The sequence below is a fragment of the Paroedura picta genome, chromosome 10 (assembly GCF_049243985.1).
Source record: "Paroedura picta isolate Pp20150507F chromosome 10, Ppicta_v3.0, whole genome shotgun sequence".
Classification (NCBI taxonomy): domain Eukaryota; kingdom Metazoa; phylum Chordata; class Lepidosauria; order Squamata; family Gekkonidae; genus Paroedura; species Paroedura picta.
In genome coordinates, this window is record NC_135378.1 from 87,835,796 (window position 1) to 87,850,658 (window position 14,863).

At 58.3% G+C, this 14,863-nt stretch overlaps 1 protein-coding gene across 3 annotated transcripts; it reads left to right on the forward strand.

Annotated features, from left to right (window-relative positions):
* The first annotated feature begins 2,185 nt into the window (after window positions 1-2,185).
* Window positions 2,186-14,791, forward strand: IDH3B (isocitrate dehydrogenase (NAD(+)) 3 non-catalytic subunit beta). 3 transcript variants are annotated; one of them, XM_077301374.1, is made up of 12 exons: window positions 2,186-2,278; window positions 4,440-4,517; window positions 4,880-4,978; window positions 5,315-5,435; window positions 5,588-5,648; window positions 5,853-5,985; window positions 6,186-6,319; window positions 7,859-7,961; window positions 9,077-9,223; window positions 9,308-9,402; window positions 9,517-9,577; window positions 14,655-14,791. In XM_077301374.1, exons 1-12 carry the CDS (start codon window positions 2,243-2,245, stop codon window positions 14,730-14,732), a joined length of 1,146 nt encoding a protein of 381 aa, XP_077157489.1. In that variant the 5' UTR covers window positions 2,186-2,242; the 3' UTR covers window positions 14,733-14,791. The 3 variants fall into 3 exon arrangements, with proteins under 3 accessions (XP_077157489.1, XP_077157488.1, XP_077157490.1); XM_077301373.1 differs by lacking the exon at window positions 14,655-14,791 and adding an exon at window positions 10,106-10,965; XM_077301375.1 differs by lacking the exon at window positions 14,655-14,791 and adding an exon at window positions 10,106-10,965 and having other exon boundaries at window positions 2,191-2,278; window positions 4,440-4,505.
* The last annotated feature ends 72 nt before the right edge of the window (window positions 14,792-14,863 follow it).

The following is a 14,863-nucleotide window of genomic DNA, read 5'->3' on the forward strand; positions in this document are numbered from 1 at the left end:
CTACCCCTGCTGAACTAGAATCCTAGAATCCTAGAGTGGGAAGGGGCCATGCAGGCCATCCAGTCCCACCCCCTGCTCAGTGCAGGGTCAGCCTCAAGCATCCAGGAGAAGGATCTGTCCAGCTGCTGCTTGAAGACGGCCAGTGAGGGGAGCTCCCCACCTCCTTAGGCAGCCCATTCCACTGCTGAACTAGACTCCTATAATCCTAGAGTGGGAAGGGGCCACACAGGCCATCCAGTCCCACCCCCTGCTCAATGCAGGATCAGCCTCAGGCATCCAGGAGAAGGATCTGTCCAGCTGCTGCTTGAAGACGGCCAGTGAGGGGGAGCTCCCCACCTCCTTAGGCAGCCCCTTCCACGGCTGAACTAGACTCCTAGAATCCTAGAGTGGGAAGGGGCCATGCAGGCCATCTAGTCCCACCCCCTGCTCAGTGCAGGATCAGCCTCCAGCATCCTGGAGAAGGATCTGTCCAGCCGCTGCTTGAGGACGGCCAGTGTTATTATTACAATGAATTATCAAAAGAGGCATCCCCTCCCTGAACATGCCCGGTCTCCTCTAGCGTCCACATCTCTGTGGCCATCGCACACCACTTTCTGATCAGGTGATTCCCTCTCCCCTCCCCCGTGGGGGCCTTATGTGGGAAGCTGGGAGTCTCTACCAAAGGACTAGCCTTTGCTGGAGGCAACTGCAAATGGTGCCCTGCAGAGATCCTGAGGGGGTACTTGTGTGAGGGGCACCTGGGGGGCAGGGGGATGCTGTGTGGAAGAGTCACAAAAGGACCAAGGGCTGCCCATATCTTCCCAACACTCCCCCCCCCTCCCAGCAAAGACTCTGTCAGTCCCAGGAGCCCTGCTGCTCCAGGGGGGCCCTTAATGGCCCCTTAATGAGGTGTCAAGCTGCTCCTATGGCCCATGGCCTGGGGCAAATCAGTGGATACTGGAGAACAATGCCCATGAGTGGCCAGCACTGGGGACATGTCTGGGCTTGGCCTGGCCCAGTGTGGATTGAGCGTCTGGTTGGGGGTGGGAGGCTCAGCCCAGCAGATCAGGCCCCAAGGCAGAGGTCAAAGCTGAAGAGCAGGAAAAGGGCCCTTCAGGATTATTGACCAGCTGCTGGTCATGGAAGCTCTGTTCCTAACATGGCCCCTTACATGTTTTCTGCCGATAAATGAGCAGGAGTGGCAATTATCAAAAGACATCCACGAGCAAGTTGCTCAGTGCAGCCGCCTGGCAGGAATATGCTCAGCTCAACTCTGAGAGACGGAGGGCGGCCTCCAGGCTGGAAGCTTGGCAGAAAGGAGGCTGATATCCTGACGGGATGATGAAGCAGCAGGGCCAAAGGGCCAAAGGAGGGCCAAAGGAGGGCCTGAGTTCAGCCTTGTTCTGGGCGGAAGCTGCCCTGGGCCTGCCCCATTCTGGGGGGTGACTTTCCCAGCCTGGGAACGCAGGGGTTGTGCATGGCAGTGGGCTGCATCTTGAAGGGCTCCGCAGGCAGCCAGGCAGGCAGCCAGGCAGGCATCCTGTGGCTCTGCGCAGACGAGCCCATCCCTTGCCGGACCAGGTCCCTGCTGCGGCGCTGGGGCCCCTGGCGGGCTTCCCGGCAGGCCTTGGGTGCCCCCTGCCGTCCCACGGCTTCCTTCCCTCTCCTCCGGGATCGCTTGGGGCAGTGGTCAGGAGTGCGGTCTTCTTGCAGGCTGGATGCCGCCCTCCCCCGCGTGGCTTGCCGCAGCCGCTCGAGAGACAGCCCGGTGCCTCGAGGCCTTCTGGTTCAGAGGCGGGGCCGGGGGCGGGGCCAGGGCAGAGCCTGCCCAAGCCCAGAGGTGCGCGTTCGCACGTGCAACGGACCCTGCGGGAGTCTCCGCATCTCACGGCGCAGCAAAAGTTAAAGCAGGGCTGCGCACTGCGCCCCTCCAGATGTCCAACGACTACAATTCCCATGAGCCCCTGCCCGCGTTCGCTCATGGGAACTGTAGTCCACGGACATCTGGAGGGCCGCAGTTCGGGCCCCCCTGAGTTAAAGGTTCCCCCTCCGCCATCAGGGCGGGGAGGTGTCGGGGGGTCTCTCTGCTGGGCCCAGACCCCCCCCGGGCCCCTCCCTCCTTCCCTCCCTCCCTCCCTCGGCCAGGCGCTGAGCTCCCCCCCGAGGGCGGGGCTCGGGGGCTCGTCTCCGGGAGGGGCGGGGCCTCTGCGGCGGGGGCGGGGCCTGCTGGACGTCGCCGGGCGCGCGGCATTGTGGGGGCAAGATGGCGGCGCTGGGCAGTGTCCGGGCCGCGGCCAGGGTGAGACCCCCCCCCATCCCCATCCCCCCACCCCGGGCAGGCCGCGTCTCCGGGGGGGCGGGGGGGGTCCGTCTGCCGCGGCCCAGTTTGGCCCGGCCCTTTGAGGAGGCCGCGTGGGGGGAGGGAGGGGTCGAGGAAGCTCCCGGCGGGCCCCGAACCAGCCCCCCCCCCCGAGGCGGGAGACCCCCGGCGGCCCCCTGGGCGCCCCGGCTAAGGAACCCCCGGAAAGGGTGCCCGCTGGGCCGCCAGCCCTGCTCTGCGCTGCTCCCCGGGAGCCCTGGGCGCCCCTCGCAGCCCTTCTGCAGCGACTCTCCTGGGGGGGGGCTCCCCTCCTCCGGCCAGCCGGGCCCCTTCTTCCCCGCCCGCCCCCCCCCCACGTGCAGCCGGCTGGGTGACCTCGGCCAGCCACAGCACTGGTAGAGCCGTTCTGTCCGAGCAGTTCTGTCGGGGCTCTCCTTAGGGCCTCACCTCCCTCACAGGGGAAAAAGGGAAGGCAAAAGTAAGCCGCTTAGAGACTCCGGGTAGAGAAAAGCAGCATATAAGAGCCAATAATATCAGGGCTCTCTGAATAAACCTTCTGAATAAACTGTGCATATTTAGCAGGGTCTCTGGGCTGAGCTGTGTTGCGTTTATTCGATGGTTTTGTTTGAATGCAAAGGAATAATCATAATACTGAGTCCTAAATGGAGTTCTGGAGGCCTTAATTTAAAAAGGATGTGGACAAAATGGAGATGGTGCAGACGGGAGCAACGAGGATGGTCTGGGCCCTGAGGACCAAGCCCTAGGAGGAAAGGCGGAGGGGGAACATGATTGCTGTCTTTAAGTGTTTGAAAGGTCCTTGGAGGGATGGGAGGTGTTCCTCTTGGCAACAGGCCTCAAACTAATGAGTTTAAACTATGTGTAAAATAGTACCAGCTAGATATCAGGGAGGGGAAATTCACAGAGTAGTTCAGCAGTGGGATGGGCTGCCTCAGGAGGTGGGGAGCTCCCCCTCACTGGCCGTCTCCAAGCAGAGGCCGGACAGATCCTTTTCCTGGATGCTGGAGGCTGATCCTGCATTGAACAGGGGGTTGGACTGGATGGCCCCTTCCCACTCTAGGATTCTAGGAGTCTAGTTCAGCAGTGGGATGGGCAGCCTCAGGAGGTGGGGAGCTCCCCCTCACTGGCCGTCTCCAAGCAGAGGCTGGACAGATCCTTCTCCTGGATGCTTCAGGCTGATCCTGCACTGAGCAGGGGGTGGGACTAGATGGCCTGGATGGCCCCTTCCCACTCTAGGATTCTAGGAGTCTAGTTCAGCAGTGGAAGGGGCTGCCTCAGGAGGTGGGGAGCTCCCCCTCACTGGCCGTCTTCAAGCAGCGGCTGGACAGATCCTTCTCCTGGATGCCTGAGGCTGATCCTGCACTGAGCAGTGGGTGGGACTGGATGGCCTCCATGACCCCTTCCCACTCTGGGATTCTAGGAGTCTAGTTCAGCAGGGGAAGGGGCTGCCTAAGGAGGTGGGGAGCTCCCCCTCACTAGCCGTCTTCAAGCAGCGGCTGGACAGATCCTTCTCCTGGATGCTGGAGGCTGATCCTGCACTGAGCAGGGGGTGGGACTAGATGGCTTGTATGTGCTCTTCCAACACTATAACGCTATGGTAATAATCGCAGTCCTTGATCCAGTGGATCACACAGGTATCTGTGGATCTGCTTTTTTTTAAGTCATTTGTTATGTCCCTCCCTCAAGGGTGTTCCTGTGGGAGAGCTGTTTTTATCAGTTTGCTTTTTGTCTTTGAGTTCCACTGGGCACAGTCCTTTCCCCTTGTTATTCAGCCTCCATGTGAAGCCCAGAGGGGAAATCATTTGTAGTTTTGGAATTGGATCCTGTCAGTATGCTGAGCAATGACCAGCTCAATAGCTTTTTGTCGAGATCTCCTGAGGATGGAGTAAAGGTTCAGAATCCCTGTTGCAATAGTTAAGAATCCAGCTGCTGCAGCTAAATGGCTGCTGAAAGTGAACACACTGAAACTTAACCCAATCAAGGCAGAAGTGAGTCTGGTGGTATCTTATCAGGATGGGGCTGAAGCCATTCAGTGAAACCTGAGCCTAGTTGGTGCTAGGAGAGTCAGCTTGACTCCGGAGCTGGAGAACAGGCCTTTCACATTCTTCAATATCTCTGACAGTGTTTCCTGCGTCCCCAGAGCTGTGGAGTATTGAGAAGCATCAGCAGCTCTTCTGTCCTTCAGCAGGTGCGAGCCCAGGTGAGACGTGCCTTCCCCTTGGTGAGGAGTGGACATCTGTTCCCACCCTGATGCCCATTGCTTAATCCTGGGTGGAGCAGCCAGGTGGACCGCATCCTTCTTCTTATGTTGTGTTCGCAGCTCTCAAGCTGGGAGCTTTCAATGTATCCCCACTTCCCAGCTGAAGCTCTGCACTGCAAGGAGCCCCAATAATCATGCCCAATGAGTTCAAACCAGGCTGGTGCTTTTCTCCTTGTTTCCAAAATTCCCACAATTTCTCCTTGCTTGATATTTGGCAGGCTTCAGTAAAGGGTTTGGTGGGGGTTAGGGACCCGGAGCAGATCTGCTCATTGCCTGGGGTGACCCTGTATAATCTTTTCCAGGCCGAGAAGCCAAAGGCTGAGGGGGTCTTCCAGGTGACGATGCTCCCAGGGGATGGGGTTGGGCCGGAGCTTATGCACTCAGTCAAGGAAGTCTTCAAGGTAGGAGCTACTGTGCCCTTGGGGAACCTCTGCTTTGAAGGGGGGTGGCTTGTGATCTGGAAGGGGTCCTGGGTCTCGGTGCTTCAAAGAGGAATCTCTTGGCTGGGCTCCAAATGTGCAGGCCATTCTCGGAGGCTTTGTTGTTATCCACAAAGTGGTTTGTACTTCAGCGTTCTCTGTTCAGTTGAAATGACTGATTCTGGCATGGGGCTCAGTCGCACAAGGTGCCTACATGTGCTTGTAAGCTGGGTTGGAGATTGACCGGAAGAGGGCGGCCCCACATCAGCCCCAGTTCTGCTGGCGCTGCCCGGTTGATGGCTCTTTGCTGCCTTGCAGGCTGCTGCTGTCCCCGTGGAGTTTGAAGAGCACCACTTGAGCGAGGTGCAGAACATGGCTTCTGAGGAGAAGCTGGATGAGTTTCTTGACTCCATGAAGAAGAGCAAGGTGGCTCTCATAGGTAGGGAGGGGGCTGGACTTCTGGCTGGTTGGACCGCTGTCACTCTCCCTCTTCACTGGGCCATTGTTGGGATGGCTGAAAAGAAGAGTGTCCATGAAGCGGCTGTGCCTGGAAGTGAGCTGGTGGTCCCCTTCCTCTCGTTTGTCTTGCAGGCAAGATCCACACCCCCATGGAGTACAAAGGGGAGCTGGCTTCCTATGACATGAGGCTCAGGTATGTGCCTGCAGGCCTGGCAGGGGGAGCTCGCACTGTGTAGGTTCTCCGAAAGGCCTTGTAGAGCCCCGAGGCCAAGGCTACTGGGTGTGTTTCAAAGCATGCTGAGAGTTGATCGGAGGGCTTGGGGCAGAGGGTATAATGCTGGGGTACAGCAGCCTATGTGTGTGGGGAAGGCATTCCTGACCTTGGTCCCTCCTGCAGGCGCAAACTTGACCTCTTTGCCAATGTGGTCCACGTGAGCAGCTTGCCTGGCTATAAAACACGGCACAACAATCTGGACCTGGTGATCATCCGTGAGCAGACCGAGGGGGAGTATAGCTCCCTGGAGCATGAGGTGAGTATTTATTTGTTTCTTTCTTTCTTTCTTTATTTCAACAGGCACATGCCAGTGTCCTTCCTCCAGGGCGGGTGGGTGGGTGGGGACTAATCATCAGGCCATGCTTGGCCTCCAAGGTGCTTCTTCCCACCCCATGTGGAGGAGAGGGGTCTGGCCATAGTGGAAGGGCTGCAGCTCATGTCTCTTTCTGTGCTCAGAGCGCAAAGGGGGTCATTGAGTGCCTGAAGATCATCACCCGAGCAAAGTCACAGCGCATTGCCAAGTTTGCTTTTGATTACGCCACCAAGAAGGGCCGCTCCAAGGTCACCGCTGTGCACAAGGCCAACATAATGTGAGTACTGATGGGAGACCCCCCCCCCCCCGGCCCTGTTTCGGTCCCCTGCCATTGGTGCTGACGCACTGGCCAGGCTGAGGAACTGCCCTCCCTGTCTCAGGCCCTGGACTGGTGGCAGGTAGGCGTCTTGAGCTCGACCACTGATCTGGGAGAAGGCATCTCAGCATGGCTGGAAATGCCCCTTGTGAAGCTCCGGCCCTTTCGGGGCACATGGTGGCAGCGGAGATTTCAGCGACATTTGTGGCTGGGGCCCTGCAGTACCTGCCCTGAGAAGCTTCAGGATCCTATGCCGGGAAGAGCAGAGGGGCCCCTGCTGCCAGCTAAAAGGGTTTGGAGGAGTGGCCTTCGTTCGCAGAAGCACAGGCCCTGGGACTCCTGGGGGTCTTTAATGTGCTGCTGGGCTGAATCGGGCTCTTCTGCACTGAACCAGCACGGCTGCCCTCTGGAACTGTGTCTTTAGAGTGCTTCACGGCAGCATGTTGGTGGGAGCAGTTTGGCCTTTCCTGGTTTGGGGAAGAGCAAGAAAGGGACTGGGAACGAGGGAAGTGAGGCAGATGGCAGGGCTGCCTCAGTTGGTCAGTGGCATCAGGCCCCTTTTGGGTGGACAGACGGAGCTGCCCTGCACTGAACCCAACCACAGGTGCTCTAAAGCCAGGGGCCTTGTTCGGAGGTCTTCGCCATCACTGCTGCCAGATCCCATTAAGAGGAGATGTCAGAGATTCAACCAGAGATCTTCAATGGAACAAGCAGGAGCTCTGGCACTGAGCCACAGCCCCTCCTCTTCCTCATGCAGTTGGGCAGTCTTCTACGTTTTTGTAAAACACTCTCCATAAAAAGCACCCCAGGCAGCTTAAAATTGTAATCATAGAATCCTAGAGTGGGAAGGGTCCATGCAGGCCATCTAGTCCCACCCCCTGCTCATTGCAGGATAAGCCTCAAGCATACAGGAGAGGGATCTGTCCAGCCGCTGCCTGAAGACAGCCAGTGAGGGGGAGCTCCCCACCTCCTGAGGCAGCCCCTTCCACTGCTGAACTAGACTCCTAGAACCCTAGAGTGGGAAGGGGCCAGACAGGTCAACTAGTCCCACCCCCTGCTCAATGCAGGGTCAGCCTCATCCAGGAGAAGGATCACCTCCTTAGGCAGCCCATCCCACTGCTGAACTACTATGACTCTGGAAATTGCTTCCCCTGGTATCTAGCTGGTTTCATCTGCAAGAGTGCTGGGCCTAGAAACATGCTGAAGGCATGTGTCAGTGGAAAGGTCCTTCTCAGCCCCTTGATGCCACCACCAAGAAGGGCCTGTGCAGAGCTGATGTACAGAGCAGGGTCTGCAGTGATGTTGCCCCTGGCCGGCCCATCCTTCGGGCATGCCCAGGAGCAAGCAAGCGCCTTCTGCCTGGAACAGGCCTTCTTCCCCTTCTTCTTGTGCTGAGAACTGGCCATCCTTCCTCTCTGTTTGGAATCACTGCTGTCTGGTGCTCTTGGCAGCCTGGTCTGCCAGGCAGCTTCAAGGCCCGCCCCTCTTTTTCTCTGGCAGGAAGCTGGGTGACGGGCTCTTCCTGCGCTGCTGCGAAGAGGTGGCTGAGTTGTATCCCAAGATCAAGTTCGACACCATGATCATCGACAACTGCTGCATGCAGGTCGGTCCCAGCCCTAGAGCAGCGGAGCAGGCAGCTTCCCCTCCCCACCTGTACTCTTGGCCAGGGGCCTTGGGGTCACTTGGGGCGTGGAGCTCTGTGTGTGTGTGTGTGTGTGTGTGTGTCTTGCACACCCTTATCAGGATCCAAGGTTACTCTCTCGGAGGAGACAAGATAGCCGAGACTGTTCTTCATAGAAAAGAGCTCAAAGTAGTTTCTTGTATCGAAGAGGCTGCATCTGGAAGTGAGAGAATTCATGGCTAAGAACGACTGGCTTGACCACCCTTTGGGTTACATGTAGACAACCCTTTCCCCCCACAAACATCCTCTATTTACTGAGTCTGGTGATTCTGCCCTGTATTGCTTGGCATGTTCTGTCCCACAACAGGGCTGGCAGAAACGAATCTGTACCTGCCACATTCCTTTCCCTGGTTCAAAAATTCATATTCTGCAGTCTTCTCTGTCCAAAAAAGTTTTCAGATTAAAAAAAAATGTATCAATCCAACTAGATCATGAAATCATAGAACCCTAGAGTTTGAAGGGGGGGCATCCAGTCAGTGCAGGGTCAGCCTCAAGCATCCAGGAGAAGGATCTGTCCAGCCGCTGCTTGAAGACGGCCAGTGAGGGGGAGCTCCCCACCTCCTGAGGCAGCCCATTCCACTGCTGATCTAGAAACCTAGAGTGGGAAGGGCGCATCCAGGCCATCTAGTCCCACCCCCTGCTCAGTGCAGGAGCAGCCTCAAGCAACTAGGATAAGAAATCTTTTATGAGTAGCCCCCAGAACAGTGTCTCCTTTTGAGGATGCTGCTGGGGCCCCACCGTTCTGAGGGGAAGATTAGCCTGTGTGGTTCCTGGATGGTCCATCTTCTCTCACGGGCTGTTCTGCCTCTGCATAAAGCCCCCGGGGGAGATCTTTGCTTGTTTTGGAGTAGGCCCCAGTGTATGGTCTTGCCTTGGCCCAGAGGTGTGGTGGTGCAGGGAAAGACTGGAGCTACTGCTTGTCTGCTGGGGCCAGCTGGTCGTGCTGGGGGGATCAGGGCTGTCCTTGGGCCTCAGTTCCTCCATGCAGCACAACACTGGGGCTTTGCTTGTCATGTGTGTGTGTCTCTTCCCTCCAGCTTGTGCAGAATCCTTACCAGTTTGACGTTCTGGTCATGCCTAACTTGTATGGGAACATCATAGACAACCTGGCGGCTGGCCTTGTGGGCGGGGCCGGTGTGGTCCCTGGCGAGAGCTACAGTGCAGAGTATGCGGTCTTCGAGATGGTGAGTGGCAGGCATGCTCCCGCCTCCTCCCCCACCCCCCTTGGGCACGGCTCCCCTGAACCAGGCCTCTGCCTCTCTCTGCAGGGTGCCCGACACCCCTTTGCTCAAGCGGTGGGCAGGAATATCGCCAACCCCACCGCCATGCTGCTGTCCTCAGCCAATATGCTGCGCCATCTCAAGTGAGTCCCCCTTCCCTGCCAAGGGTGGCCCTGATCCCTAAGGCCGCCGCCTCCTGGGGCAGGAAGAGAGGGTGTTCCCACCGCGTAACCGGCCTCCTCTTCTGTCCTGGGCAGCCTGGAGTATCACTCAGCCCTGATCTCAGAGGCGGTGAGGAAGGTTATCAAGGTCGGCAAGGTGAGCAGGAGCATCGGGAGCGCGTGGTCTCCTCTCCCCCCCCCCCAGCCTCTCTGCTTCCCTGGGAGGTGGCCGGGGCTTCTCCTCCTCTGCCAAGGGGTCTCAGCCGAGAGGAGAGTCCCTGCCCTGCTGCCCAGGATTTTCTCCCTGCTGGCAGGCGTGTCTTCTTGCAGCAAAAAGAAAAATGTGTATTTGTGGCTCAGGAAATTTCTCAGGGAAGGTTTGAGGAGTTCTTTGGCATGAGCAGTTTCCTGGCCTTCTTGGCAGCTCACAGCTAGAGATGCTGTTAAGTCCAGGCTGCAGGCAGTCCCTTGTGCCCGGAAGGGGCCAGGGTTGTTGCCACAGGAGCCCTCTGCAGGAGGGCGGGGGGGGGGCTCAGCCCGCTTTTTGCCTCACTGGGTGGGCCTGGCTGGCTGGCTGGCTGTTCTCTTCCCCCTCTTGCCTTGCTTTCCCCTCCGTCGATCCTCTCCATTCACTGCCATGTTTGTCCCATTTTGTTTTCCCTCCACCCCTTATGTCGGCTTGTAGGTTCGGACGAGAGACATGGGCGGTTATTCCACCACCTCTGATTTCGTCAAGTCTGTCATTGACCACCTGCACCCCCACTATGGGGTCTAGGGCGGGGCCCTCCGTGCCTCTGGCTGTGTCCCCCCCCCCTCCTCCTGGTGCTCGAGGCCCATGAGCCCTCCTTGGCGACTGGCCCCAGCAGAGAGTCTGTCTCCAGCTGTCCCCCTCCCTGCAGGCCTTGCCAGGGAGGAGTGGAACGATGACCCCAGCCGGACCCTTCTGCCTTGGCGCTTGATGAAGGACTGGGGATGATCCCCCTTGTTGGCGCGAAGTTGAAGTGTTCAAGGCATGAAGAGTGGCCGCAGACTCGGGTGGAGGCTTTCCCACAGCCGATACAGGAGCCTGAGGTTCACCCCTCCCCACCACCATCTCCTTCCATCTGTGCCCCCCCTCCCGTCCCGTGAGCCTGCTGTTCCCTCCCCAGGAGCGTGGTGTCCTGGACTGCCTTGGATCGTGTGACCCACTCCTGAGTGCTGCTGCTCCCCCCCCTTTTTTTTGCTGCCCTGCTCCGGGCCTTCCGTGGGGAGAGCTTCCCCTGCCTGGGTACAAATGTCTCCCTCTGTGAGCAGGAGGAACTCAGGGGGGGGGGCTCTCTGGACAGCTTCATCAGGGTTCTGGTGGATTCTTTGCTGGCGGAGAGGCCCATGGAAATGGAGACTGGTCCACGGGGGGGGGGGGGGGCACACTGCAGGGTTGCCTTGGGGGTGGCTTTCAGCAGCATGAGGGGTGGGCAGGCAGGTTTTGGGTGGGGCCTGAGAGCTGCATCATGTCTCCTAATCATGCTGTACATGAATTGTGAGTAAATGTGCTTTGCGCCAGCCTGCCTGCCTTGTTGGAGCCGTCTGTGGCTGACAGTGGTGGGCACTGGGCAATGAGGCTGGGCCCTGGCAGCCACCCTTCCACTCATGGTGCACTGGCCCACCCCACCTCGTGGTCTCCTTTCACTGGCCTGTCCATCACTGCCTGAAGGGGGTCTCAAAGTGGCTTCCAATCGCATTCCCTTCCTCTCCCCCCCAGCAGACATCCTGTGAGGGAGGTGGGGCTGAGAGCTCTGACAAAACTGCTCTATGATAATAACTCTAAGTGAATTATGACCAGTCCCAGGTCCCCCAGCTGGCTGCATGTGGAAGAACAGGGAATCAAACCTGGCTCACCAGATTAGAAGCCCCCCTCATCAGAACCTGGGGGAGGGGGGATGTTTCCTTGAATGCCTCCTGATGATAGAACCAGAGTTGGAAGGGACCTCCAGGTTCATCTAGTCCAACCCCCTGCACAGGGCAGGAACTTAAAACTACCTACCTGCCCACGGTGACCCCAGTTCCATACTCAAGTGACCCACCAAAAATCTCCAGAATCCAGCCTGGCCTGGAAAGAATTCGCCTCCCACCCCACAGTGGTGACCAGCAATTCCCTGGGGATGCAAGGAGGGGCCACAAGAGACAAACTCTGGCACATCCCTTCCTGCCCCCAAGCACAACCTGCCTGTTCATAAAATCTGCATTTCTGTCAGATGACTATCCAGCCTCAGCTTAAAAACTTCCAAGGAAGGAGAACCCACCACCTCCCGAGGAAGCCTGTTCCACTGTCAGGAACTTCTTCTGGTTGTTTAGCTGAAAATTCTTTTGAATGAATTCTTTTGGGTTTGATGGCTGCTGGGAGTCATGGGCTGAATGGCCCTTCCTACCACCGCGCAGCCCCCAGGAGGGCAGGAGCAGAGAAGTCAAAGGTGAATCATAGAATCATAGAGTTGGAAGGGGCCATAGAGGCCATCTAGTCCAACCCCCTGCTCAACGTTGGCCATCTTCAAGCAAAGGTTGGATACACACTTTTCTTGGATGCTTAGGGCTGATCCTGCGTTGAGCAGGGGGTTGGACTAGATGGCCCCTTCCAACTCTGTGATTCTATGAAGGCGATTGGAAGCCGCTTGGAGACTCCTTTGGGCAGTGAAAAGCAGGGAAGAAGAAGCAACTCTTCTACTTCTGAATCCAGCCCTCTATGCTGACCTTCTAAGCCCACCATCCAATCACTTCCACACCTGGCCCCGGCTCCCACACCTGGCCCCGGCTCCCACACCTGCCTCGGAGAACGGGAGTGCAGGAGGTCTCACTGGCTGGGCTGGAGGCCCAGTCAAGACAAGCTGGGGAGACCCTGCAAGTAACAGGCAGCCTCCCAGCCTAGGCGAGGCACACTGGGAGACGGGCTGAGGCCACAGCCTGGCTGATCCAGTCTCTTGTTGGGGCCTTCAGGGGTAGCCAATGCCCACAGAAGGGCCAGTCCTAAGCCATGGCCCGAGCGCAGACCTGCATGTGGCATTTGGCAGGGTTTGCTTTCCATCCTTTGCTCACCGCAGTCAGGCAGTGGCTCAGGGCTGGGGGTCATGTGCACGACCTTTCTCAGCCATTCGAAGAGGGAAGCACACACCTGGACACTGTTCAGGCTTCCAGGCATTTTGGAAGTGCTGTCAGCTGCCCCCCCCCCCCCCCCCGTCACGCAGGCAGAGCCCTCGCTTCTCTAGCAGGTTCTCTGCCCCTGATGATGCTCAAGGGGATCGGCCACTGGGGATCGCCAGTCCATGTGGAACCCACTGCCAAGTAGTTTTCACGGGGAAGACAGGCTCCTTGGGAGTTGCAGAAGGCCCCTCTCGCTGCCACTAAAGGCCCAGAGCTCGTGGAAGGGCCCTCTGCCCCCCAGCTTAAAACATCCCCCCCCAAATAAAAGATGACCCCCACTGACCCAGTTTCGCATCTAGTGTTCCTGGCCAAGGTCATTGGGATTCTGGGAAGACACCTTGGCCCTCGACCCTTCCCAGTTCGGCCCTGGCCTCCGGAGGAAGCTGGCTCCCGGCGCTTTGGCTCTGCTGCTCTCATTCGATCGGACTGAGGCAGTCGGCCCAGTTGAGCACACACTATCGACCCACCCCCTACCCGAGCAGAGGAGTTAGACACAGCCTTGAAATGACTGGAGCCTTTTCTCCAAAATCGGGGTGACGGGAGGGGAAACGATGTCCTGGTTTGGGGCCCTGAATCGTGAGGGCCCACAGGTAGCCGTTCTGTCCTCGGTGCCTTTTAGTATCTGTACATGCACCCCCCTCGCCTGGCGAATCCGAAGTTTCGGGCTGGGTGGTCACCAGTATCCAGATGACACCCGGCTATTTCTGCTGCTGGACAACTATCCCCAGACAGCCAGGCCAGGTGGCCATGGGCGTGGTGGATTGGCTCAAGCAGAGCCGGACAGAGCTGAATCCAGCCAAGATGGAGCCAATGCCGTTCCCAGCTTGGTGCGCAGTTAACTCTGGTGCTTTTCGACGGGTTTGGGCGTCATGTTGGCTCCTCCTTATCCATGGTGGGCCAGCTCAGCCGGCACCTTTCCACTTGCGCCAGGCGAGGCAGCTGGCACCTCGACCTCTTGAAGCCAAAGCCAGCCAGAGTGAACCATGCAACTGTCACCTCTAGACTAGACTGCAACTCGCACTATGCAGGGCTGGCCTGGAGAGTGGTCCAAAATGCAGACTCAGTGGAGGTCGCCCAGGGCACCAGTGCTCTCCCGGCAGCACTGGCTCCAGATTGGTGGCTGCATCAGGCTCCAGGGGCTGGTGCTAAGCTTTGAAGCCCTCACTGCCTAGGACCAGCGTACCCGTGGGACTGTCTTTCCCCCCAAGAGCATGAAGATCTTTGGATCAACACGTGGTTGGGAGGGATGATTGCCAGAAACTGCTCCCAAGAGAGATTGGGGACCTGCGGGATGGTCGTCCATTCCCCCAGATCTACAAGGTGGAGCTGTTCCACCAGGCTTATGGTAGGGGCCTAAAAGAACATTCGCCAACAAAGGCGGGCCTCATCCCTGGGAGGAGGAAAGTCAGAAGATCGGCTCGTAATCCCACCCCCACCTGGAAATTATGGCTGGGGGCATATAGTGCTGCCCCTGTGAAGGGGGCTGAGGCAGGGAAGAACGCTGCTGGCTCAGGAGAAGGCGTTCGCTTCGGTCTGGGGCAAGCAGGCAGGTCTGGGCTTCAGTCCCTCCTGGGGTTGGACACACAGGCCCAGCAGCATCCTGCCGGAAGGGCAATTTCTGCTCGGTTCAAGGCGGAGCCCTGCAGGATTCCCTTTGGCCCAGGGCCCCGCTTCCTTGGTTGCTGAAGGGCCAGGAGCACCTGAGAAACCCTCAGGAGGCACATAAAGAAATGTGCAATGCACCCTCAGCGCCCAGCTCTCTTCAGGGCCCCAGAACTCCTTTTGATGCTAAATATCCAGACTGGAAGCATCAGGGACTGGGCAGGACCTCCCCCGTGGCTTTGCTTCCCCCCACCCATGCCATGTGCAATGCCTTCCTGGGGGAAGCTGCCCTCAGTATGCCGGAGCAGAAGTAAGGTCAGTCGGAGCCCAAGACAAGAAGGGAGGGACATGCTCTAAGCTGCGGGCACCTCCTCTGGAGCCCCCGCAGGGCAGGGGGGGTGTCCTGTGCCTTAAGCAGCTGCTTGCTTGCTCACAGCCTGTTCTTTCCCTCCTCACAGGTGAGGACCCCAGACATGGGGGGCTACGCCACCTCCCACGATTTCACACGTGCTGTGATTGCTGCCCTGGGCGACTAGGGGGGCCTCCGGCTAAGTATTCTAGTTGCGTGTGGCAGAATTAAAGGAGCCGTCTCTTGCTTGCTTGGTGGTTATTGCGTTCTGGGGAGTGGGTGGGGTGGGTCTGAAAGTGCTCCTCCTCCTCCGCCACT